Below are 27647 nucleotides of genomic sequence, written 5' to 3' on the forward strand. Positions count from 1 at the left end.
TCTGCCGTCAGTGGGCAGACAAACAAGATGGCAGGCAGTAGATATTTGCTGCACTGTGGACATCTTTAGCAACTCCCAAATGTACTATTCAAATTCAATTTGCAGTGCTATTCTTCGCATTTGATAGGCGATCATATAATGTGTTTGCAGTAACCATGTCTTAGTGCTTTTCATCAGTAGCTTTCTGAAGTGTCACAGAGGAGGTGCAAGTGAGGTACAATCTCTATACTCAGATGAGAAGGACATTGTCCATCACAAGCAACAGAACTGGGAAATTACCTGAGTTTCCTGGAAATCAGGCTGGTACTGCTAGCAGTAGTGCTGCTTGGGACGTGGTTTGAATGATAATATGACCCGAGTCTTGAACTCCTTTGAGATGTTGAAGCTTGTTGTAGTTCTTCGAAAACATTTCCTTAAGCGTAGTGCCAGATTAGCGCATCCCTTCCCTTTAGTGTCCTGCATGTTAACTTGCAGATGCCATAAATGTGAAGCTATTAGAAAGCTACTGGCATGAATGTGTATACAAATTCAAGCTTATCACATCAGAGGACGATTTGCTGGTCTCTAGTTAGCTTATGCAGAGCATACACAGAGCTAACACAAAGCTTCTGCAGTCCTATAGGACCAGCGACTTGGCCGCAGATGAGAAATGCTCCCTCCAGGGCTATGTTACAGACTCCATGTGAACACATGTACCTTTGCCCAGGGGCAGCCCATCCCCTTCAGGCTGCAGTCCTCTCCTTCCAGAGAGGATACAGGGCCTGGAGCCCCTGGCCAGAGTGAAGACTCAAATACAGGGTAGGAAAGAGCAAAGCACAAAATGCGGAGTCGTGTTAACTTTTGCACTGAAGATCTATTCTTTGATACCCACTCCCTGCTTTTCACATGGTCTTGAATCTTGAAACGCTAGGAATGGTGTAAGTTGTTGGGGGGGGTTTTTTGCGTATTTTTAAGAAAATAATAAAACTTCTGATAACGAGAATCACACAATCCCATAACAGTAAACAAAAACAACCCACCTTAAATTGTTTGTAATTTGAAGTTTAGCTACTTTTCTGCAACCCCTCGGACGGATCTGCCAATCTTTTAACAAAATTGAAAGGAAAACCTTTGTATTTCCCAGCAGAAATTTTTAATAGCATCTGAGGTATTTGTTTTGCTTTCATTTTTAGTACTGATCCCATGAGACGTCCTCCAGGCCAAGCAGCTGCAAAGCCTGTTCTTGAAATAGTTTATGAAACACTACTACAATGTAGGTGGTGCAATAGGGGATAATGATGCTCACTGTTTTAGTTGGACTATCACCTCTGACTCCTTGCCACTTATTTAGAATAACTAGCTCTTTTTCAGGTCTTCGCTTCATCGTTTGGAGATTGTTCTTTATGGATGAGTAGAAGGTAGAGGTAGCTGCTGATTCAGCGGTGGATGTAACGTCTCAGAATATTGTTCTTATCTCAAGAGCAAAAAGAAAGGTTTTTGTTATTTTTCATCTGTTTTGGAAGTGTTTGGAGTGGCACCTTTCCCACCCTAGGTACAGAGTATATCAGGGAGGTAAAGTAGGTCCACTTCCCTTGGTAAGTCTTTCTAGCATTTACTTTTGAGTGAAAAGCTGCCAGTAACATACTTAGAGGGCTTGGTCCTGTACTGACAACTCAATGGAGAACAGAGCCTGTGTGAAAGTTTATGGATACAGCTGAACTGTTATTTGAGTGTCAAAATGAGAGATATCTGCTGACTGACTCCAGCTGCCTTAACAGCAAAGATAGAGAGGTATGAAGTCTGTAGAAACACAGGTAAACTGAAACGTGTGTGTTACATAACATCAGTTAAAGAAAATACTGCACCCATTTGTTTTCACAACTAATTAAATGAGCCTTAAAGCTTCTCACGATAGGTGAGAAGTTCCTTTTTAATTCCAAATAGAAATTCTGTTTGGAAACTTGGTTAGAATTTCAGCAAATCACAAGTGCCAGCAAAATTTGCTGTTTTAATAACCTACCCATATTTCATTTTAGATTGTCAGTTCTCTCTCTGCCAAAGCACCTATCACCTCATGCTGCCAATCCATTTTGGTGCTGGAAACAGTTGGAAAATTTCACTTTATTGTAAAGGCTTGCCCTTCCTTCTGAAATCCTTGTCTCATGTTTGCTATCTTCGTGACTATCCATTTAGCATTCATTCATGTTCAGTTTCATTTCAGTAACCAGGAGCTGTTTGAGAGGTGCAAACTGATGAGCCTTTTCTTTCAGGGAGAAAACTCTGTGAGGAAAGTTAACACAGAAGGAAAAAACAAACATTTTGTTGTGGAAGTCAGTGATTGGAAAAGGCCAGTCAGTGTTCCCTGATTTCAGCATCACCTGGACAATTTGATTGGATTGCACAGCTGTTGTTTTTCCTGTATATTGCCCACATTTTTAGTTTGGTGCTTTATTGCTATAGAGTGTGCTCTTTCTTAACGGAAGGAGGAGGACAAGAGCAGAGGAAAATCCAGAGTTTTGCAATAGTAAGCATGTTGAGTTTGCAAGCTGAGCTGTCATGTTGGCTTGTCATATGGACCAAGCCACATAGAGTTAACAGACTGTCAATCAGAAAATCTGTTTCTTAAAATGTTTTTTGAGAACTTAGTTTGGGTAGCAAGAGTCATAGTGCCATTGGTGTCTCATCAAATTTCTTTTATGAACTACTGGGGATGAACAGGCATACAACAAATGACGTTTCCATTCACCTATGACACAAGCCACCCTATCTCCGTTGCCGATACACACACAGAAATCTAAGATGTTTGTACTGTCAGTAAGCAAATGCGTACCCAGGTGGCGGCAGTGATGCAGATGCAGCTAGCAGTTGCAGTGTGAGCTCTTGAGGGATTCTGAATGTATATGTGGCTTATTAGTCCATGCTGAAATCTTCATGGCTGGTGTTACACTTCTTGCATTAAAGCTCACGCATGTATGCCTGCCATGCTTGTGGTAGGCATTGGGCAGGAGTTACACCCTCATTTTTGCCATGTGGATCTTTCATGTACTATTTTAAGTACAGCTTTGGAATTAGCAATTTTACCTAATCAAAGCCTTTGGCAAATGTGAGATTGATTTAATTTTTTACATATTTTTTCCTACTATCTAATGTCTTGCTTAACATGTTTTATTCTGTGCTCTGCGTAAGCTGACTTTTATATGTCAACTTTGCTTTTATACAAGCCTTACTTCTTTTGTGTTTAGTCTGTCTTTGGTATTATACTTAAGATTCATGTTTGTAATGTTGTTGGCATTAACTTGTAAGTTCAAGCTGGTGAATGAAAGTATTTGCTCCCATTCCATTTCAGACCATGTAGGAGGATTTATTTAAAGTGCGCCTTGCAACCCCACCCACTCCCTCCTCAGAAATAAACCAGGATCCAAGCTAGATCATCAGTACCAAAGTGAAGGACCACGTTTGTCTTATGTAGAAGTTTTCTTTCTTTACAAATGAATGTAACATTTACTCTTCTACCTTACTCTGGAGATTCCAACACTGAGGGTAAATGGAACTTACAACAGCGAGCACAACAGTATTATCTGTCTTTCTACACGATAACTGTTTGTTATCCTTCTAAAAAATGTGTGGTGACTAGCCAGACAGCAAGCAAATACAGTTTCATACACCTGTATGCCAGATGTTACACAGCTGTACACATACTGCTGCTGCTGAACCTATAGTAAGTGCCATGGGACAACTGATTCATGAAAAGTATGTATTTTCCTCTTGGGATGGGCTGAAATGACAGTGAAGGAGACAGAGCTGCTAATCAAAGGAATTGCAGAGTGCAATCAAGAAGCAAATCTTTTGGCATCTTGTTTGGGGGTATCACTGACATCGAGAGTTAGGAAGATTTCCCCTGGCTTCTTCAGAGCTAAAATATTTTCCACAGAACCTCAATGTCTAATGAATTTAAAGTAGGAATTGCTGAAGTTTGCTTTGGTAACATACAGGTGAACTGATTCTAGTAAAGAGATGCATAGAATAGGGTCTTACAAAGCTAGGTAGAAATTAGAGAGTAAAAAAGTCCTATGATTTTTAAGGACAGCTGGGTCTCTGAATGTCACAAAGCTTTGAAAATCTTGTCATTATTGAACTCTACTTTTTTTCCAAAATGAATATTTTATTACTTAGTTCTTCAAACTATGGACAGTTTGGCAAAGGAAATGGTCCTATCGTCACAATCCCAGTCCATTTTCTTTCATTATGACTCGTACAATCATTCTGCTTTACAAAATACTTCGCTGCATTGCTTTGAAGCTTGCAATATTTTGTAAGAAAGTGGGTTGTTTTGCTATCATGTAATCTTTTGTTTATTCGGCATTAGTAACACACTGCTTTGTATGTCAGAATGGAAGTTCCAGGAACTGATATGCTGCCCATGGTATTTGTAGCCAAATCTCAGTGTAGTTGCAGCTGGATTCTGTGTCATGTCTTTAAAGAGAGGAAGGGGGATATCGCTCACTGCTCTGGGAAGGGGGCCAAGGTATTAGACATGAAAGTGGGCAGGCAAATGTGCCTTTATGGGGAGAACAGGAGAAGGAGTGTGGTCCTGGAAGTCTGTATAGGGATGGATGTATTGTGGTTGCTTCATAAGCCAATGCAAATTTTTGATTAGCATCTGTAGTCTAGTCACTGACCCAAAGCTTTTAAGGCTTTTCAAAATCTGTTTTTAAGGTGGTGGTTTCAGGAATTTGTTTACTATTGACCTCCCAGTATGACCATGAAACAGTGTTTTCCATTTTGTTTCTTACTTGGCTTTCCAGCCCATGGAGCAAGGCTGCAAGCGTAAGATGTGGAAAAGAGAATTATAGCCACCACTGTGATCTAACTTGATTTTGAAATGTGGAGTTGAAGAAAAATGATGTCAGATTAGCATCGTGATAACTCAGTGTGAGAGACATTACTGTTTTGAAAGGAGATGGCCAAAATCTGCCTGCTGAAACACAAATTTCTCCAAAGCTCCGTGTTTATGCTTACTTAACTCTTTTCAGCAATTAACTTTTTGTTGCTTTTGAGAAGCATTGAAGGTAGCACTTTTCTAGGCTATGGAGCGTGAGTGGCAGGAGCCCGTTGCACATTGTGCAGTGCAGTGTGGAGATCTGTGGTGGTACATCGTATGGCACAGGGTGCATAGGAAGGACTACCTGTGGTTTCAAAGTTGAGAAGATGGCCATTAGCGGGGCAGTGTGCCTGAATGAATACCCTTTGGCTCAATGGCACATTCATCTGTATATGTAGCTGGCTTTTGCTTCCAAAGACACGGTGGGATGCTAATGTGCTTTGCCACCTTTACATTCTGTTAAGCTGTGCCGTGTCAACACGGGGCATAATTGACAAGCAGGGAGGACAGTGGTCCTGGACTCACATACAGCTGCGGACAGGGCTTCCCTCTGGTTTTGAGGAAGATCAGGTGTGGTGCTGGGAAGCCAGCTCACACTCTCTGCCTGCTGAATGGATATTTCTGCTTTCACATCATGCTATGAAATTCATTTCTTTCCCGTCTCAGACATAATATGCTTTTAGTAGAGGGTTTTTCCCCTGTGATTGTTTCCTGAATTAGTAGATCTTCCTTCACTTTGGCAAGGATCTTCCTTAACAGTCTCATCATCAGATATTAGTTTTGTATGACTGGTCTGTGAAACACACAGGATTATTGAAAGCTATAAAATTTGTTAGGTGTTTTCCTACATCGTGATCCAAACGATCTCAGTAGTGCCTTGTGGGTTTGATCATAGAAATTTATTGCTGGTTACCCACAGCGAATCGACAAGTTGCAACTGTGCAGCTAGAGCTCCCATGAACTTATCTGTTTACACCCAAAGCAGTTCAGGGAAAAACAGCTGTAAAATAAGTGCTAGTTTTAATAACAATTGCTTTGGTTATAACGTTTTATAATTTTTTTGTAGTTGTTACTTTCAGTAATTTTAGTCATTTTTAGTGGCATTAGGTTACAACTTCACTTAATCCTATTTTTAACACCAAAAAGTGAAAATGTTGATACTCAATATTGCTTTATAGTGAAGTGGGAAAAGAAGAGTTACTGTGGTAGAACACAATGGGCTACTAATAGCACCTGATGAACTAGCGTAAAGGATCATATTATTAATTGATTAAATGACTCCTTAGATCCTATGATACTTGAAAGAAGGTTAATTGGTTGCTTACAACATAGCTGTAATGGACTGTGTTTAAATGCATCATTTGATTCTCATTTGCTTGAAATACCCACTGATGAGGTTTTCACTTCCCGCTTCGCTCCCCACTCCCAATATTCACAGCTCACAGCATTTTAAGAGCATTAGCTCAAAGCACAGTGTTGCTTCCAGACCTTTACATCCCCTGAGGTTAGATGTGAACGGATGCTGTGCTGGGCACTGTCCTCTTCTCTAGCTGAGCAGAAACAAGCCCGCCTTGGCTGATGGTTCAGGTGGCAGGTAATGCTAAATGGTGCTTGCCTGAAAGGTGTGATCAACTGTAATTGCTTTGGCACATTTATATTCAATATTAATTTCCTCTTATTTGTACAGACTGTATGAAGAGCAGTGCGGAAGCGTTGTGATTTTACTTTTTTTCCATGTGATTCTGTAAAATAAAGTCATTTTCATCTCTTTGAGAGGACGAGTGCCAGAGGGGCTGGCCAGCTTCCCTGAAAGGCTGTGTTTGACATGGCCTTGCTTTACAGGCAGGTTAAATTACAGCAGTTGGATGCTCTGGAAGGCCCTGCCATAAAGGGAAACGTGGCTGCTGAAATAGCCATGCTGTGAGTCTCAGGAAGGCAGGCTGGGGCACACTCAACTCACGTGCTCCGTTCTCGGTGCAAACTCTCTGCAGAGGGCCTGAGCAAGCTTACCCAGGGTTTCTGTTCTAGCAAGACAAAGTGCTGTGTTGTATATTAGAGGGAAATTTTGAAGCTGCTTGGCTGCATCCCCAAAGTCAATTTGTAGCGCTGGAACTTAGAGGTGGGGCATGCATGGACTCTGCCGCACACACTGTGACTAAGGTGCTGTGAACCACAGGTACAGCAAGTCAGAAACGGTAGGAGCATTTCAACACAGTCGACCTTGTCAACTCAGCCTGGCACTCATCATTTTGCTTCGGGACAGCTGATACCATGAAGAAAGACAAAAATGTAAAAGTCTCATACAAATTCAAATCATACGCTGAGAGCTTATGTGCACAAGGGGGAAAACCTTTGCAGGAAATTTTGAAGGAAAACTGCAAGAAAGTGTTTTTTTTAATAGTTTACTTTTGACAAGAAAACATTTCCTTCGTTGGCGCTCAGAATAGTGGGGATGCCTACCCACATGTATGGGCATACCTACCTGCCTGCACACCTACACGCCCTTAGTGGCAGGATGCAGTTAAAGATGCTTCTAGTTCTGGATTTGTATTTTCAGGATAATTTAAGTCATTTAAATCAGATTTCAGAAATATTCACAACTAGGTTACATTGTCAAGAGTACGTATGCTTTGACTACAGTAAGAAGCAACCAGTAAGCGTTCATGGGGATAAAATTCCTGTGCATATTCACATATTCATTTTGATTGGCAAATAAGTTAGTTGTAGTTCATAGTGGCTGCCTTCCTGATCATCAGGATATCCTTCATCCTTTCTCCTCCTTTCTTCTCTTTTCCCCCACCCCAGTATATTGGATGTGCTGGAACAGATACACAGTGTAATGTGTTTGAGGATTTTTGCATCTTTGCTGGAAAACAAAACAGTCTGGACAGTAGGAAAATTATTTCTCTGATGAGATGTTGCAGGTTGATTTGTTTATTTATTTGAACCCTCTCTTGTCTGTCTTCATCCAAATAACATCGTCTTTTTTAACCGTCATTTGTAGAACTGTGACATTTTACACCCCTGTTCTCCCAAAAAATGCTGAGATGTTCTTTTCATTAGGAATAAAGAGAAGACATCCAGGATTCAACACTTACGTCCATTTTACGTTTTTGATTTCTCTTTTTTTTAGCTTTCCTCTTGCCTCATTTAGGAATCAGCAACTGTTTCACATTGTATGTCACATCCCATCCTTTCTAATAAGCAACTTTAGAGCATCTTTCCTCAGTATTATGAGAGATGCAGAAGTCTTATCAGTACTTTGCTGCTTCTTTCTCATTGCTCCATTGTGAACTTGTAATATGTCATCTACATGGTGCTGCTCTGTGTTGTCAGAGCACTAATTTAATTAATACTCATTAACTGTCCCTTAATTGAATTTTTGAAAGACAGATACAATTACAAACACAGCACAGGAAGAGCATAGGAGGAATGTCTGGCACAGCTATAAAAATAGCTGTATTACTTCAAATATTCTCCTGCTGATGAACAGGACGTGTAATCTGTAAAGGATTATATGTAAGAGGGAGAAAAATGTGCAGAGCAATACTGGAGCTTATTGAAATGGTCAAAGCCAGTACAGAAGAAAAGTCTTGGAGACATCAAATCACATGAGTGCCTCCAAAGTGCAGTGGCTAGTCTTCCCTCTCCCAGGCACTCCACCCAAAAGGAAATCAAATTATCCTAATGCCTGTGCTCTGGCCATCATTTCAGGAGAAAGAGGCAAGGCGGCATTGCGGCCCACAAGCTGGCATACCTAACAGGTGGTGCAGGTTTGCCTTCCACCACTGAGGCTGAACAGAAGTGCAAGCACTGTGCAAGCAGCCCTGCATTTTACCATCTGAAGTCACTCAGGAGTAGAAGGAGAAGCTGTGATTAAAAGCCCTAGGTAGCTCATTTTGAAGCACTTTTATCTTTCCTATGTGGCAAGGCGTAAAAAAGTGTGGACCACAAGTCCACACAAGCAAATAAGGCTTCCTAATAGCTGAGGTTGGTCACTAATGCAAAATGCCCATGTTGCATAAGGATCGCCAAGTCCCATAACTCTGTTTCCTCTGAGCTGGAGCTTTGTTTCCGTTGCTGAGTTGCCAGTTTGAATGAATGAGCTAATAAGACAAGGGATGTGAGCTCTTGAAGACAGGCCACATTCACTAAAAGGTGCACTTTAATGGCATTATATTAGTGTATTTTACCAGCAAGGTATTCTGATTTGAATGTAGAAAGGCCATCCGCACAAGAAGCCCTGGCAGCTGAGCAAGATGTGACAGTCAGTGGCCACGCATCCTTATATTCCTAATAAATGTGCTGCTGCAGAAGTCTGTAGTAAGAACAGATTCTTTCACCTTTTTCTGAAGGAAAAGTCAGCAATCAGTTCAAATTGTTTAAATGCCTTTCCTAATGCTTTACATGTGATTTACAAAATGGGCACAATTGGTGGACTCATTTTACTCCCCAGTCAAAGAGAGAAACTGAGATGGGGGAATTGGTGAATATATGCACAAACGCCCACCGCACACATGCACATGTGTCATGCTGGAACGAGGTGCCTTTAATATTTAAGCAGAATGGCTGTTCTAGTACATCTGTCTGTGAGCATTCTTATTCCAGGATAAAAGTGCTTTTTTCTGGGTAAACTGAATCTGCTCTGAAATGTTAGCCAAGACTACGTATATCTTGCAACTGGAAAATATTTTATATGCTTTAAAATGACATCTTCTAAAGGAATAGCAACTTTTTTATTTCCTTGGGTTGTTTAGGCCAAATAGACCATTTCATTAAAGATGCGTTCTGAATTCTTTTTCCCAGATACAAAAGTCATGATAATCCAAATATATGCTTTCTTGTAGGCCTTTCAATGTGACTTCCAGTATGGCTGAAAAAATAAAATAGTAGTGTACAAGATGAATCCCAGATAACTGCAGTGTAATGCCTAGTGGTTTCATGAGATACCATTTTCCAGGGATATATTCATTAAAGTTCAGCTTTAAGGGATGTTGTGGATTTGTGTGGCAAGGTTTTCATATTGGGGGGGTCTATAGGGGTGGCTTCTGTGAGAAGTTGCGAGAAACTTTCCACGTGTCTGACAGAGCCGGTACCAGCTGGCTCTAAGACAGACCCGCTGCTGGCCAAGGCCAAGGCAATCAGCGATGGTGGTAGCACCTCTGTGATAACATATTTAAGAAGCGGAAAAAAAACCAATGGGAAATGGCAGTCAAGAGAAAGGCGTGAGATGACGTGAAAGAAATAACTCTACAGACAGCAAGGTCAGTGAAGAAGGAGAGGGGAGGAGGTGCTTGAGATGCTGGAGCAGAGAATCTTCCCTTGCAGCTCGTGATGAAAGACCATGGTGAGGCAGGTTGTCCCCCTGCAGCCCATGGAGGTCTATGGTGGAGCAGATCTCCACCTGTAGCCCGTGGAAGGGACCCCATTCCGGAGCAGGTGGATGCCTGAAGGAGGCTGTGACCCTGTGGGGAGCCTGTGCTGGAGCAGGGTCCTGCCAGGACCTGCGGACCCATGGAGAGGGGAACCCACACCAAATCAGGTTTGCTGGCAGGGCTTGTGACCCTGTGTGGGACCCACGCTGGAGCAGCCTGTTCCTGAAGGACTGCACACCATGGGTAGGACCCATGCTGGGGCAGTTCGTGGAGAGCTGCAGCCTGTGGGAAGGACTCACATTGGAGAAGTTTGTGGAGAACTGTCTCCTGTGAGAGGGACCTCATGTTGGAGCAGGGGCAGAGTGTGGGGAGTCCTCCCCCTGAGGAGCAAGGAGCGGCAGAGACAACGTGGGATGAGCTGATGGCATCTCCCATTGCCAGTCTGGGGGAGGAGGTAGAGAAAAGGGAGTGAAGTTGAACCTGGGAAGAAGGGAGGGGTGGGGGAAGGTGGTTTAAGATTTAATTTGATTTCTCACTATCCCACTCTGATTTGATTGGTGATAAATTAAACTCCCTTTTCTCGCCAAGTTCAGTCTGTTTCGTCCGTGGCAGTAATTGGTGACTGATCTCTCCCTGTCCTTTTCTTGACCCACGAGCCTTTCATCATATTTTCTCTCCCCTGTCCATTTGAGGAGGGGGAGTGATAGAGCAGGCACCTGGCATTTATCCAGACCAAACCAAAACAAGGGGATAAAGTCATTTTCATTATAAAATGAAAATTTTATAATTAAAATAATTATAAAATTAATAATTAAAGGCTTCAGTTTTGATGTTGTCTGGTGTCTTCTCTGGGATTGATTCAGAACCAAATACATACTGTAGGGGAAAATTCGGCATGACAGTTTGCTGCTGGCATTCTTCATGAGGAACTGCAGTATTCTCCCAGATAGAAATTTACACGGGTGATTTTTTCTTTTTATAGGGTTATGTTATAGCTAACTATTCTTCCACTTATCACTGCAGGTACATGGAACACTGCCTGGTTTTGGAGTCTTTCCGCTTTATAATGTACAAGGTTATGTTAATATTTTTTGACACTTGAGTAAGAAAAATTCTTAAATTTTCCCGTATTCAAGACAACTGACTGCCCTTTGATTCTTTCCAGACACATGTTTAATATCAGTCACCAAGGTAATATGGTATGAGGTTTAGGGTTCTGACAGACATGTGTCTGCAAATGAAAATCATATTGCTGAAGCCATATCAGCCCCTGCATCTCTGAGCGATGGTGGTGCCCTGAGTGCAGGGATCATCTCCAAAGTGGTTATAGTTTACTTCATTTTGTGTTTTGTAGATAAGCCTCTGTTGTTTTCAGTTTGCCTTATATCAGTCCAGAAAAAAAAAATAGTTGTTCAGAAACTGTTTGAGAAGTGACGGAGATATTTGGGCAGCAAGATCTGAGGGAGAGGGACAGCAGGAGTGCCTGTCTCATCTCTTGCTCCAAGCCCCACTGTTCTTGCTGGTTAATCAGAGTACTAAATCCCTTGCAGACCCTTGATGAACTGGAGCGTGGGCAGACAGGCAGGGTTGGAGTGGTGCCCTTTGCAGCAATTTGGGCACAGGTGTCTGTGCCTGGAAGCTGTAAATCTGTGCTGCCTTGGGGAGGAGCCTGGGCTCCTGTGCCCTGCCTGTCACAGTCCTCTCTGAGGGGAGAGTGGTGTGAAGGGCTGCCGTTTGCTTGCTGGGGCTTTTTAAGGGGTCTTCCTTAGCAAAGAGATCGTAAGCCTTAAATATCAGAATGAGCTAGGCAAGGGTCAAAATCTAATGAGAGGAAATGAGTAATAAGGATGTCGCAGAGCATCTACTAGGTTATTTGGAGTTGTGCCCTGGTTTTGTCATAGTTCTCCCTTGTCTTTTATGGAATCTTTTTTTTTTTTCTTTTTTTAATAGTAGCCTTAATGGCAGTGAAATGGTTCTAAGTACAGTACCTGTTAAATGCCAGCTTCCCCTTGTATGGCATCCATCTGTAAATGCAATTTGAACAAACATCTGCTCCCAGAAATGACTTCCTGACCTGTGCTAGTTTTTTCAGTGTCTGCCAGGCTTCTCGTCGCCCTCCCCAGTAATCCCAGCAGATCCACAAAAAAGTAAATATCCTTATTCATGTGACATTGCAGCCGCTTCAGCTGGCTTGTTGAAGCTCAAAAGTTATAACTGGAGGAGCAATGCCATAATATTGACAAGAAAGAGAAAATTTTTCAGTTGTAAAGGTTATCGCATTTGTTAGGTGTTCATAATCCAGGTTACTTCTGCATTGTAACCTGAATCCCACAAAAATGAAAATTCATGTAAAGTATCTTTTTCAGCTAAAATTTGAATTAGTAGTTAAGTAACCAAACAGTAATCTTGAAAAGCAGAGGAATGTTACAGAGACTATAATACAGCCATGCATTAACATGTAGGCATTCCCTTCTGAAAACAAGATACTGAATTTGATTTTAAACATCAGCTTGCACACAGTATGATGTTTAGTGTTTTTTTGTAGGCTTGTTGACTTACAATGTATGCTTAAAGCTAATTGCTGTCGTCTGAGCTCTGCTGTTGTCCCCAAATCAGTTTGTCAGTAGGTTCTTATTCTTTAGCAATTTGACCATTTTGTTTCTCTCTGTTTAATTAAAGCTTTTTGGATCATTCTCTGTTTCTTCACAGAAACAGTTTTAGGACTCTTGACATGTTAACATGTTTCTAATATTTAAAATACTGAGAAGGCCAAGAATTTTTAAGTTGCTGTGTTCATATAAAATTTGTATCTGTAACATCTGAAGTCTTGTGAGTTTCACAGACCGGTGTTTATACCTGTACTATGTCCCTGTGCTGTTACGCAGAATTCGGAGGTCATCTGAAGCCGTATCTGTGCTGCCTGGAAACCAGTTTTTCTTTGAAATCTTTCTTTGGACTGTGAAGAGATGTTCCTAGGCATCTATTTTAATACCTCTGTAAAAGTAAGAAATACTTTCTCACGTGTGATTAAAATGTGGAAGTCATTAACACAGGAAAGCCATTGAGGCCAAGAATTTAGCAAGACTTCTAAAAGGTTATAGCCATCAACAAAATGCAGCATTGTAATTAATGTAAGTAAGTAATTTGGAAAAAGTGCTAAGCATAACGTTCAAGGATTCAGTCAGTCTTCATCTATCAGCCCCCAGTGTTGGACAGAGATTGCTTTGTCAAGCTCCATTGTTTTAGCTTTTCTCCGTAAAGCATTGGCACTAGCTGCTGTCAGAGGCAAAACCCTGGGACATGCAGCACATTTTTTCTGACATGATACGGAATGCTCCCTGCCTGCCTTCTAGCTGATTTAAAGTGTGTAACTTCTGTATTATTTGATCACACTGCACCGGTTTTCCATGTGTACACAATGCCCTGCTGCTCTGTACATGTAGAAAGGAAAGCACTAGGAGCTTTTGTTGCTAGGCTGAATCACATGAAGATAAAAGACGATGTTTCACAAACAAGTGCAGCAGAGTAGATACAGATGCTTCCCACCTTCCTCTGCCTTTGAAGACTTTTTCCCATTCCTGTATTTCTTGGTTGTGACCAAGCATATGCTCTGCGCTGTCCTGCAAGCTCGCGCACAGTTGCAGCAACGCAGCAGGAGCACAAGGAGAGAGAACGTGCAGTGGCACACAGGGAGTAGAGTAAAGCTTTCTCCCTATGCGCCAGCGAGCAACAACATCGTGCTGCTGGTGCTGCATGTGTCAGATTTGCTTTTGTGCCTGAGACCCTGAATGGGCCGTGCTGACTGTAGAGCTGTGATTGAGGTTGCAGTAAAGAACTTCAAGCCGCTGTATTTGGCACCTGTAGTAAAGATGTGAGGCAGTGAGTAGACATGGAAACCAAGTGCTCTGCAGGTAATCTGTCCAGAATGGGATCAAGGCATGTTTGTGACAGCATTAATAAGCTCCCTCTGCATTTGTGAAGCTCTTTGTCTCTTTACTTGTCTCTGGGGAAAAAGAAGAAACTAAATTTCTTAATAACTTTCACAAAAAATCAATTTAAAAATAGCTGCACAGTCAGTATTTAAGCAGTCTGACAAAGGAGAAATGTCATGCGAAAGCAAAGATAAACCAGAGTTTTCCCACGAATGAACAAGTAATTTTCAAATGAGGATAGCGACAGGAATTCCAGCTGCTGGAGGGGGTGCTGATGCTGAGACGCAGCACGGATCCGTGGCTGCGTCCAGGGGAGAGAGCTCTTGCTCCCCATCAGCCTCTCTGAAGGAAGATGCCCAGGCGGGTGGGTCAGCTCGTCAGGCAAGGTCAGTGTGCCATCGCGGGGGCCTTCGTCCCTGGGGTCACCGGGGGGGAAGGAGGCAGGCTGAACGCTAGCGTGTGTGTTGCGGGTTGTGTTTGTTACGCCTTTGGCTGAGCGGTGGAGTTGTAAATGGTTTGTTGGCCAAAAACGAAAGTTCGTTACAGACTAGCCTTGTTTTGATTAGGAGGAGCCGGGGGGCTATACCATAAGAGTATATAAAAATTATGGTTTGTCCGCTCATTTGTTCACTTTGGCACTAAAGAGATTATATTCTAACTGGTTTTTAATTTCTGTGTTATCGTTTTATTTTAGTCTTCTTATGATTTACTCTGTATGTGCACAAATAAACTTCCTGTGATGGTGGCACTTTTACACATTTTTTTAATGCTTGAGAAGTTCCTGTAGATCATTCCTGTACTAGATGTTTGTCAAAACACAAAAAAGGGTTGTGTAACTTGTTTTGTGTTGGGATGCAGAAATGCATTATTACCTTCCACTTCTTTTGTTCTTTGATATGCTTCATTTCGGAAAAATACTGAATGCCATCTACAAAACGCCTGTTCGGGGGTAGGTTTGTTTTTCAGACTGAAAAAAAAGTGTGTTTCCAAATATGGTTGATTTTAATGGGACAGTTTAACAGCATTTTTGTTGCTTATTCAAAATATATCATTATCCATTGTTATATTGTAGAAACTGTGGTTAGAAACATGACTTACTGCAAGTTCGCACTGAGCAAAGTGTGAAAAATGGAGAAAGTTGTATTTCATTAAAAAATACTGATACAAAGGCTTCATTATGTTACAGAAAAATATGTTTCATGCAGTGTAACTATTTTAGCATAGTTGTTTTTGAGTTTCAGTTATAGGAGACTAAGATGAGAATCAGAGTTACCAATTTAAAATTCCATTCTCATGGCAGCACCTCAGCTCCTTCTGGCAAATCATTTAACCTTTTCTGCCTCCTATCTCACTCACCTTTTAAAATGGCAATCTTATTTCATTTATTTCCCAGATGTACTTAACATATTTAATTCATATTTGTAAGTACTTTGAAAATAATTTTATTTCTAAATACAAAAATATAAATCTTTATTATATTATGTAAAGATACACATGTGGAGGATAAAGATTGTGCTCTCCATCAGTTAACATAACTTTGTCTGGTTTCCTTTGACAATTAAATCTGTCTGACAGCTTGTTAACTTGTGGTTCTCAGTGAACAGCAATTAGGATTTTAGTATCTCCTTAGAAAAACTTTGAAAATCAATATTTCCATAAGAGAATTAAGTTACGTGTTCATGGCTAGAATTTTTTTCTTTCTCCTTACAGCTGTTAGTGCAGTTCAGGCAAGTTGCAAAGAAGGTGGCTCTTCTGAAGGCACTAGTACATCACAACTCAGTGGCTTTTGGCCGTTTTCAAAACATTACTGTGCTCCTCCATTTTTCAGGAGAAGTGTGAGCTCTAGCGTAGGCTATTCAAAGCTCGCTTTTCTTAGCAGCCTTCTGGGGACCTCTTAAAATAGTGGTTCGATAGACTGTAGGATGAAAATAGCTGATCTAAGTAATATCCTTCATTTTTATTTGCTTCCTTGCCAACGGGAACTGCAGTACGTTCTGATATGATTTTAGAGGACACACTGTATTGAATAATATGTACTGCTAGAGGTCTGTGATGGACTTGTGACTGAAAATACCTGATTTACACAGTTTAACAATTTGGCATCCTTGTACGCAGCCAAACTGGATCCATTCTGGATCTTCTGGTTTAGGAACAAATAGAAAGGAAGAGTCCTTGCATTCTTCAGTGCTGCTAAGATAGCATTGACCTAGCATATGGAAACAATAATTTGCCCGGAGAGAGATGGGGCAAAATTGCATATGGTTAGAAAGCAGCTGCACCCAGAATTATAATGTAAGGTGCTTGTTTCTAATTGTCTATTTCCTCTTTGCTTCAGTCTGTCACAAAATAATGTGTGTTAAGGGCTACAAAGAGCAAATAATGTAAATTGTTTATCCAAGCAACAAGTGACTTGAGAAAATGAATACAGAAACTTGCACTAACGAGATTAGAGATGCTCGCAGGTCAAGTTTGATACATGATGATTCTACAGTGATAGTAACTGTTGATGCCCACCACAGCTGATCAATCTTTGGAGACAAGCCCCCAGACTCTTCTTTCTGGCATCTCCCATGACAACTACAGACTGGGAAGTTGAACTGCACCTGTGAAATGTATATCCGAGGTTTTATTGTTTCCTGGTACTGAAAACTAGATTGTGTCTACTCAGATGGGATTAGCAAAGTATAGTCACCTCTTCTTCCACTTCTTTTCAACTCCTGTTTTTTCGGATGTTTTCCAAAATTCTCACACCCTTCAGTATTATAAAGGTCACCACTAACACTTAGTTTAAATCGTGTAATGACACCAAGCCAGTTTGGTGATTTGACAATTAAAAAGAACTAATTTGAAGTGGTCCTCTGCTATAGTCCCTTTACTTTCTCTGGAAGCAGTTCTTCCCATATATATATATATGTATATACACATCATCTGTGCCCGATACGGTGTTTCTTAGGGAACTTTACTTACTCAGCTGCCAGTGGATCTAGTTAATTGTAACCAAGAGGGCTAGTGTGGCAGCACTTAAATGTGTTTTTATTCACCATAGTTATACACTCTTTTATAATTTGTCATTGAAATGACTGGATGATGCTGCTGATGCTCTTTCTAGCGTGGCTTACTGTGAAGGGTGAAGTTTATTGCCTGTTGAGCACACTTTTGCTTTACATAGTCTGCTTCTGCTGCTGTCCCCAGTTTCTGGGCTGTAACTGAGGCTCTGTGCTTTCCTGTGTCAGCATGTCAGGCTGTCTGACCAGCAAGGCAAGTCTCGTGTGAAAGTTATGAAGCTTTTAAACAAAATGGCATAGTGAAGATCAAAAGCAAAAAGTGGGACTTGTTTGAGGAATGACCCTTCTAGAGAAACAATCGGTAAAAAATAAGCAGGTTTCAGAAGAAATGAAGGGTGCCTGGTCCATGAGCAAATGCAGAGCAGTAGAGATGGATCCACCTGAGGCCTCTCCTCCCCGAATATCACAAAGCCTGCTCTGCTTTCAGCAGAACCTGAGCTGCTGGTGCAGCTTGGACACCTCCTGCTCACCAGGAGACCCAAGCACTGGACAAGGCAGGAGGATTATGTACCCATGAACATCAGAGACTTCAGATATTCCTGTTGCTGAAGCAGCACATGAGAGGAACGCCTTTGTGCTCTGGATTTATTCCCTCAGAGGCACGTTTCCAGCACTGTCTGATATATTGGACACTCGGCAAGAATGGGAACAGCCCTGGGAGCCTCTGACATCAGGACTGAGCTGGAGGGGAGGATTTCTTCAGGCTGAGGAGGTGATTTTGTACAAGAGGCAGCAAGCAAGAATCTTCTGCCAGGGAGTCTGTTGAAAGCCCAAGGGGGAAGGGAAAATCAGGATGTAGGCCTTGGCCAAGGGAGCAGTTACTCCTGGAAATGGATTTGAGTGGGCTGGGATGGAGGGAGGTGTTTTGGAACAAGTCATCTGGAATTTGTAGCCCTGTTTTTTCTCTCCCCCTTCATCTCCTCCCTGGTTGGTTGTTTGGGGGCTTTTTGTGGGTTTTGTGGTTTTTTTGGTTTTGGGGGGTTTGTTTGGGTTTTGTATCTTTTGTTTTTGTAGTATTTTGTTTATCAATTAACCTATCTAAGGCAGAAAACAGCTCTGAATACCCTGTGAAACGTGCTGCATAGTGGATGGTATGAAAAAGTAGTACACAGAACTAACACCATCTAACGTGCTACCTCTGAGAGAGATGTATTTTTCAAGTAAAATTTAAAATATTTATCCAATTGTGCTGTTATTACAGGGACAATTTTCTTCTGCTGTAAGTATGGTTTTAGAAATTCTAAAATGAAAATGAGTTGAGACAACTCTGCTGAGAGGAACTGTAGTCATATATATGAGTCACAAATGTTTTACTTAATGGGGAAAATTGCTCATTCTTTTACAGATTACATCTATGCCTAAATATTTTATTTAATAACTAGCAAAATGCTGGTTCTGGGTCTTCGGTGCTTTAGCACGTCACTAACAGCAACATTTGAGTTCCAGTGGCATTACACTGACCCGCTCACCAAGAACTTGGCCAGCCAAGAATTGACGGATTTCTCTCATCCCCTGCTTCCTTTGGGATATGCACCCACAGGTCTCTCCAACAAAAGCTGTGCTGGACAGATGTAGACTGTTGTGTGGGCTTTGGTTTTTTTGTTAGGGTGCCCAGGAGATTACTTTTGCATTCAGACTATTTCCGCTCAAGATGAGTGAATTGTAGGATCCTGGTAATCCGTCAGGGAATGTAACAGGGCACAAGCTACTTCTGCTTCACTTCAGCACCTGGCAGCAAGGTCAGTTAGGATTGTGTAATCAGTATTCAGTGCTTTCATAACTTCATCCAGATGCTGACAGCAGAAGAGTAGTGTCCATGCATTTTGTTGTTATGTATCCTTTCACAAAATCAAACAATTGCCAAGAATCTGGAAACATTAAAAGTAAGAGGCAATTATAATAGAATAATTGATGCCAGATGGACTTCTGCACCTGATATCAGCCAGCATGCCAGTGAAACAGAACCGTTTATTGCAAGGAATACTACAGCATATGTCGGGGTAGCATCAGCATCTTTTCAAACATTATTTTGATCATTTTGAAAGCTGATAATGTGTTGATTTTCTTACTGTGATTGTTCTTATATGTTGCAACAAGATACTTTTTTGATAAAGATTTCCTGAGAAGGAAATATGAGCTTCACTCTCCCTATGTCCTCTGGCTATCCTCAGGTTTGGCAAATTTTCGTTAAAACTTGTAAGTGAACTGTTATTTAAACACTGGCTAAAGATCGTTGCTTAGCTGCTTTTAGAAATCCTTGTTATTTTCAGGCAATGAAAAATAATGAGATAATATTTTCTTAAGCATTATGTAGCTCTTAAAGTAGATTTTTAGAAATTATTGCCATTTCCAGGGCTGAATTTATTAGTTTGGTTTTGAAGGTTGATACTTTTCCAGGGAAGCCCCAACTTGCCTCCATTGTGCACCTGCATTTCCTAATTGAGAGTCTGAGGTTTGTTTGCTTTTAAGAGGTGGTCAAAGGTCCCTTGAGCATCAGTTCAGTCTTTGGTACTGGTGTCGTTCGCCTCTCTAACACCTGTGTGTGTGCAGACTATATTGTGCACATTTTGGTTTGGCCGTTTCATTCTATTGTATTTCTTTTAATTAAGACAAACAATACTGTTCTCTTAATTATTTTCTGTCATTTTCGTGTAAATTTTTTTCTTCTGTCATTCAAAACATAAGCTACCTCTGAAGTGCACTCTGAGAGCCTCTGTGCGGTGGAGGACAGTCCAGTTTAAAGATGAAGTAAACGACCACTCACTCGAAGTGTTTGCACAGTCGCATGCTTCAGGCTGCCGTAGTCCTACCTGCTACCCTCATTGCGTGGAGAGTATCATGAAAAATTTTCAAGCGTAGCTTTAAAATGGAGCCTGCAGGGACTTAAGGCATCCAGTAATAACATCTGCATTCACTTCTCCAGTCGTGCAGTGCAGTGAGGTGGCTGTTAATCTCTCTCTCCCACTCCATGGGTTGCAATTGCCCTGGTGCCAGCTTCCAGTTCGTGGCCATCACCACAGGTGTCAGTGGGAGTAATCTGACACTGGAGATAAAGAGTGCCTAAAGGCAGGCAGGTTGGAGACCTGGAGGGATGTGTTCAGAAGAAAAGAGGAAAGCTCTTCCTTTCAGCTTTGCATGAGTTGAGACTGACAGGTGCACTGCAGGGGAGCAAATTTCTGGTAGTGGATCTGTCATTCAGAGCCCTAACTCACACTAGGAAACGTTACTGAAATGCTGAAGCGTAGCTCCTTCGTGCCGCGCCTCAGGATTCCAGCACATTCTGGCACGTTGAACATAATGCATGCATGTTTATAGTGCTATTCTTGAGTTTCCTCTTGTATTGTTTCTTGCTGAGGGAGTATGGGCTGTGCAATTCACCCCGTCAGATTTTATTGAGGAGTTATCCGCAGTCATGTGTGTGCTAGATTCTCTTGAGAAACAACATCTGTTTTCTGCAGTATTTCACATTTGAAATGGTTGTGGGTTCTCTTAACTTGTTTAATTAAGGAAAGGATACAATTAGATAATGTGAATTACTTGCATTTCTTGTTAAACGCAACATTAACCCCATAAGCCACAGAACAGAGAGGTTTCCTCAATAAGCCGTTTACTGATTTTTTTGGTATCTTCTAATCGTCTGTTTTCCCTACTTTGTTTAAGTATGGATTCCTCTGGTTTTCTTGCTCTATTTAGAAACCATGCTGTGCCTGTGAAACAGACATGTCTTCTCTTATAGGTGAAAAAGACACTAAACATGAGTTGAATGTAGTCCTCAGGACCATCTGTTTTGCAAATCATGTCATTGTGCTAGCCCAGCTAAGATGGGCTCAGGTCCTATTAGGATTTTTCATATAGATAAATGAAGAAATAGAGAGAGAGATACATATATGGATGGATATGCACTTGAAGTAAAAGGCAGGACATGTCAGCCACTCATAGGCATTTGTATGATAAAAAGGAAGCTAAGCAGCATGGTTCCTCTTGGGACCATAAAAAACCTGGCTAGCAGAGTCTTAGTGCTTGACTGTGCAACTGTTACGTAGACCTTATGGCCAACTAAAATTACAAGTCAATATAGAACTGTAATTTAAATGGAACTTCGGTAAAGCTCAGCTTATTCACTCTTCCAATGACAGTGGATGCATTCTTGAAGAGGGTATGGAACAGCACATTCATATAGCTTCCTTAAATATTACCGGCATCCTCCTTTTGTAAGGAAGATCCTTATGGGGTTTTTTTGTTTAGCCATGTAAGTAAATTTCTGGAAGATCATAAATGCCTAGTATAAATAACTGTAGCCTTCAGGCTTTCTCACCTAAAATTGTATTTTATCTTCCACCAGCTGTGCATTTCCAGGAGCATAAAGGATCCTCAGGATAGCTGACTGTAAGACTTGCTGCTTTTGCCTCCTAAACATAGAGTGCCATAGTAGTAAATTGGAATTTTATTTTTCACATTGTCTTTCTGAGGTTGATTTGCTTTCATGGGTGCGTAGACAGGTGCACAGTTTGCGAAGAAAATGGTTGATTCCAGTGGGCTCCTACAAAACTCGTTCCTATTAATTTCTGAATGATGTTTTGCAGAACAGCTGGATGAATTCTTCATAAAGCCTTTTTTTTTTTTACCCCTGTGTAAAGCATTTATATGAATTACATTAAGTCTTAAGGTGCAAAGTTTATGCCTTATGTATTCCTTCTCCCAGGAGAACTGTGATAGTAACGGTTTTGGTCAAATTAAGTACTTATTATTTCGGCTACCTACATTCAGTTTGTGGTCTTAAATGGACAATGTGTTCTCATTCTCTGTTTCTTACCCTGCTCTTTTCTCACAGCCACGCTGTGTGGTGTTGTGTAGCTACCAGTCTGTAACCCAAATGTTGTTATATTGGAGTGGAGAGTTGTGCAGGTCTCCCTGCGATATACAGAGGGTGTATGTTGAATGAGATGCCGAGCAAGCTGCGGTATGACTGTAGATTTCTGCGGGTTTTTTCATGCTGTACGTACCTGCTAATTACCAAAGTGATTTATGTTTTCGGCATATTTTCTCTTTTAATGTTCACTCTCCTTTTTTCAAGTTTCAGAAATGAAGTAATTGTAGTAAGTAGTTATCTCAGAAAGCCTTGGAGAGGCAGAGGTAGTCTGCCAGCCGCTGTGCAGGTACGGTACGTGCTGCGGCTGGGGGCAGGTTAGCATCCCCTGCTCCATGCGCAAGAATCTAGGCTCTGGGTACTTAGGCCAGGGAGAGGGATGCTGCTGGGTGGTGCCTGCTGCGGTTAAGGCCAGCCTGTGAACCCGCTTGTTAATGCCTTCACTCTGCATCGTGGGAAACAGTGAGAGGGAAGAGGATTGTCCTGAGCCCACAGCCGTGTGGAAAGCCAGTCAGCTGGAGCCTACATTCAGCCTCGTAGCAACTGAGCCCGCTTTCCTCTCCTGCCTTTTTGGCTGCAGGAAAGAAATGGAGGGCTGGGGAGGGAATAATTGGTAGTAATCTCCTCGGCCAGCCAGCCGTCTCCTCCTGTTGACCTTGAGGTAATGAAAAAGGGATAGATTCTGCTGCATGTTACCCCTGTGAGTCCAAATAATGAGAGCAGAGAGAAATGATTGTAAATCTACACGGCTTTGCCTGTTTGGAAGTCTGTGCCATGGGGAAAATGACAGGATGTGTTTTATTTTCGCTCTGTAATTCACATAGGTATTCATCCTGAAGTTTTTTCTCTGTGGGTTTTTTTGCCTTATACTTCATTTTACACAGCGGTAGTTTTTATTCAGATGAACTCATTCCCTTTTGTTGACTTAAATTTTCAATATGAGAATAGTTGTATTCCCTGAACCAGCAATATACTGCTTTGATATTCACATTTTATAGAGGTAGTAGATTTCCATTAGTACAGTGGAGTTACACCAGTGTAGAACTGGGCCTGTGAAAAAAAAATAAACCCAAAACACACGTGGGACTTTTTTCTAACGTTTCTTTTAAAAAAAAATATAAGGAAAAGCTCCCCTAAACTGATTCTTGTTTTTACTATAGAGGGAAAATGAAGACTGGCCAAGCTTGTGGATATATCAAAAAAAAAAGAGAACCTGGAATTTGGGAGTTGACTTTCGGATGTAGAGCTGCCATACACAACGTAACCAGAAAGTTGTCTTTGGCAATTTGTTCATTCCCCTCCCAGCAAAATATAATTCATTAAGGCAGTTTCTTGTCAAGCATTAACTCGTAAACTAGGATGAATCTGAGACAGAAAATAATTCAGTAACCCTAATAATGCAGTAGTCCAACTAGTGTGGCCAACGGACAAAGAATAGTAACAAGGTGTTTTAGTACTTAGCTAAGATGCGAAGGCAATGTCAGCCAATAAAATGATGTCATGCAATCAGTGGCAGGGCTTGGTCAATGCAAACTGACAGGTTTGTCTTTTAATCCTACTGCGTGCAATAACAAAAGATCAGGAAGGACTGTTTGTAAAAACAGAGGAAATGTACTGAGCCCACTAGAAGAGCTTGTTGCATTGTTTTTTCTCAGAGCTAGATCTCAAGTGAGCTGATGGCTGCACTGGTGCTGAGCTCCCCGAGCTCCTTGCCTCCTTCCCAACGTGGGATTAACCCCTGAAATGGCCTCAGACCTCTCCAGAGTAAATGGGACTGTGGTGGAGAGGTCTTACAGTTTGCTTGTATTCACACAGTGGAAACATTATATGAGCGTTTGGAGTGAAGCTGAAGCGTAAGGGAGACGCTAACTCCATCACTGAATATGCAGCAAAACAGGTTGACGTACAGAGAATTACAGCATCCTCCAGCCTGAGGGGAGCTCTAAATCTGGCTCTCTGGAGGAGCTGGAATGGTGACCATGCATTTTTCCTCTTTTGAGGACAATTAGCCTGTTAGAGCTTGCCTTTGGCCAGAGAAAACAGCATAGCTGAGCTGTGCTCCTTGGGGAACTGGGGAGGACGGAGGGAGGAAGCCACCCGGCCCTGTGTGCTCTGCTGGGAGGTGATGGCTGGCTGCGGCGTGCTCTGGCTGCTCCCCTGCAGCCGGTGGGCTGGTGGTGATCTGATCATGCAGTAAGCACATTTAATTTGTCAGCTGACTAACCCTGGCCACAAAAATGTGTATTTTCATCAGTTCAGTGTGATGAATGAGGTTGGTTGCAGCAAGATGAGTGCCAGAGCCAGCTCCAAGAGGAAATCATCCCAGGGCTCACAGGGTGAAACTGTCCCCTTTCAGCAATGGGTTTCAGCTCACATCATGAAAATATACCCTAGGCTGACCCTTTCCTTAGGTTACTCTGTCTGGAGTGTTGCTGGTACTCAAGCCAGTGTGATTTTTTTTTTTTCCTGCACTGCCATGTTTGAAGGTTGCCTCTTGGGGTCAAATTAATGACCAACCTTAACTAACTCGGCTGACTAGCCCCAGCTAAAATTTTGTTCACCAAAATCTAGCATCTATCAAATAAGTTTTAATGCTTAAAGGCTCTTAGCCAACAAGCAGTTGAGCTAGGAGTTGGTTTGTTTCCAGTGCCTGTAATGTCTTTCATCTCTTTGGGTATTAATATAGGGCCTGATGTAGCAGGGCCATCCTCCACCTCTGAGGTTAAGATATTGAAAGGGTTTATGGCATCCTTAAGCCCAAATACTACTTTTAGACTGCCTTGAATTAGTGGAAATGTGGTGTGGTGAGATATTCAGGGCTTCTAACCGTCCTCTTAGGAAGACTTAGGGTGTGAATCCAAAGTGGTTCAGGTTGATCCAAACTGGTCCTGCCTTAAAACTGCCCCAAAGTCGCAGGCTTTACGTTGCGCCAGTGCTGGCACTGGGGCTGGGGAAGCCTCACCTGGCTCAAGGTGCTGAAAGAGGAGAAGATGAAGCAGGTCGAAAAATAGCATTATTCTGCTAAACCTGCTCTCCAGACATCTCCTTCATGAGGGAGAAGGGGGAAGTCCTGAGGCGGGTGAGGTGAGAAGCTGGGGCACCTCCGCTTTAAAGTGGCTTAAGCTGTTGTGGACCAGCACCTCAGGATTTCCACATCACCCACGTGTCTTTGCTGCTAAAATGCCAGTTGTAAATAGTAGTCTAAGCAGCGTGAGCAGGGCTGTAGTTAACTGTGTAATTTAAGTCCCTGAGCCTATTTACAAGTTTAAAAGTATGCAGATGCTGGTGTGTTATGCTAGATCAGGATCTTAATTAGGCATAGTTTGAGATAATTGGGTTGCTTTAGCTTCATATGTCAACCTGCTAATTTCAACTACTAAATTAGGATTCAGCTGTAATCCGTGTATGTTTAGTTGAACTATTTCAATTTCTTCCTTACATGAAGTAATCAGTCACAAAAGTTTTGTGATTAATTCTGCTCCTGTATTCTGGTTTTCTGTGGGAGAGGTCCGAGTTCAACACATTCATATCACCAGGTGAATTCAGGCAATTGTGTCCTTGCCCTTTGCTGTGTGATGTTTCCCAGTAGATATAAACGGATAAATGTTCTGGATAAATATTCTGAGGAACAAATAAGTACCAAAGTGTCTTCATTTTGTTAAGGAGTCTATTCTTAGGTTGCTGTGCTAGTGTGTATTTTGTGGCTTTTATTTTCTTCTTCCTGGCTTTTAGAAGTGTACACTTGAAAATGAATTGACAAAGTACCAAGCTTGACATTTTTAACAGAAACAAAAAATGTGATGAAGATCACGTCTGCAGTTGAGTCCATGATGAACAATCCAGCCTTTCTCTTAATCCAAGGTTTACATGGGTGGAGTGATTACCTGCTTACAGGTGCAGGAGTATAACTTTGTTTTGTTGTTCCCACAGATGAGCACCATGCCAGGACTGCCCACGAGGCCATGCTTCTATGACATTGACCTTGACCCTGTCACAGAGCAAGTGAAAGGATTGTTTTGAGAGTGACATCCAAATTCAGGTCAGTCAACAGCCTTTATTTTCCTGTTCCAGCTTGGAGGATGTTTGTCTCCGGTATATATATAAAATAGGTTGTCAGGAGTTTATCTAGGCCCTAGCTTCATTGAGGACTTCACACATTTTGGGGGGATTTTGGGGAATATTTTATAATGTGCATTTTCTCACATGGGTTTCTCGTTTGCTGAATGGCGGCCAGCACTTTGCTGGTGTACATTGATGGTGCCTTTTGGATTTCCTGGCTCTGTCAGTTTGGCATGAGGGCGAGCTCGTTCTGCAATTGTACCACTCTTGGCTGTGGAAAAAGTCAATCTGAAGAAACCGTGTCATGTTATTCACCTCAAAAGAAATAATCTAGTTTATCTTTGATACTACTCTCGCATGGCAGTGTGTTTCTGTCATTACCTAGATATCAGGGGAGATGTCTCTCAGCTTGTTCATGAGCTTTGCTTTGTATCTTCATGTCTTTATTTTTCCCTGATTGCTGTCATCTCTCTCAAATGGTAATAAGCATTTGAGGAACGCAAATCTGTCCTTTAAGCCTGTCTGTTTTTCATGCTGGGTTCTCCCCCTTTTCTTTGAAGGTTGCAGTTCCCCCACCAGCTCCTCCCCTTCTCTAAGCACGTAATCTTCTTCGTGTCCTGCTTTAATTTTGTGTAGCACATGTTCCTCACTTAAAAATCCAAGTTGTTATGAAAACATTCCACACTACTCCATTTTAACCTTGTAACATAAGAAGTGGAGTAAGAGAGGATGTAACCCGGACTTGTACAAACCACGTGTGTCTGTGATGGGACTCTCTCCTCTCTTCACTTAACTGTCTGCATTCCCCCAGTAAATCATTCTAGAGAGTAAAACAGTTACTTTTACACAGAGCAATGATATTACAGTGGGCTAGAAGGACTGTGATGGGACCCCAGATCAGCCACAGCTTTGAGGTGGATGTGCCCAGGCGCTTGAGCCCTGCTCTAGCAATCCTTGCCTACTCTGGTTTGAGAGGCGGCTTTCATCTTCTGTTTGTGTGTTTGTGGCGGATATTTTTGGAGGAGGGAAGGGATTTGCGCAACCCAACGAGATTACTGTCCAGGCCGAATTAACTGTTCGCTAGCCCATACTTGAATGTCGCAGCATCCCCATTACATCTGGCGAGAGCAGATTCTGCCCTTTCGTGTATACCAGTCAAACAGGTAAAAGGCAGTTAGCTTGAAAGTTAACCAGCATGCACAGGTAGTTACTAGCTTATATGCAAACTATCACTGACTATTCTGTTGCTGGGTAGTGTTACGCGTACCACTTCTTGGCACATATCCCATTTTTGTTACTGATAAGCATTATATATCTGATGGCTTCATGCAGACATATTGATTCATCATGTGTCAGTCATGTAGTTACTTGTGAGTCATTTGGTAGAATCCTAATGTAAAATCTATATGCAGATTCATATAGCCTGCTTAATCGGGTGTTTACTGCCTAGTCTTACACAAATCCATCCAAGCCATGGATTGGTGAGTT

The 27647-nt window shown here is 41.8% G+C and overlaps 1 protein-coding gene across 3 annotated transcripts in view; it reads left to right on the top strand.

Moving 5' to 3' along the window:
* Positions 1-27647, top strand: part of MTHFD1L (methylenetetrahydrofolate dehydrogenase (NADP+ dependent) 1 like) — a 162825-nt gene that overhangs the window by 130024 nt on the left and 5154 nt on the right. For all 3 annotated transcript variants that reach the window (XM_075413791.1, XM_075413792.1, XM_075413793.1), the window contains one exon: positions 26031-26139. In XM_075413791.1, coding sequence (XP_075269906.1) covers positions 26031-26120 — 90 coding nt within the window. In that variant the 3' untranslated portion in view covers positions 26121-26139. The remainder of the gene's footprint in view (positions 1-26030; positions 26140-27647) is intronic.

This window comes from Opisthocomus hoazin, chromosome 2 (assembly GCF_030867145.1).
Source record: "Opisthocomus hoazin isolate bOpiHoa1 chromosome 2, bOpiHoa1.hap1, whole genome shotgun sequence".
Lineage (NCBI taxonomy): Eukaryota > Metazoa > Chordata > Aves > Opisthocomiformes > Opisthocomidae > Opisthocomus > Opisthocomus hoazin.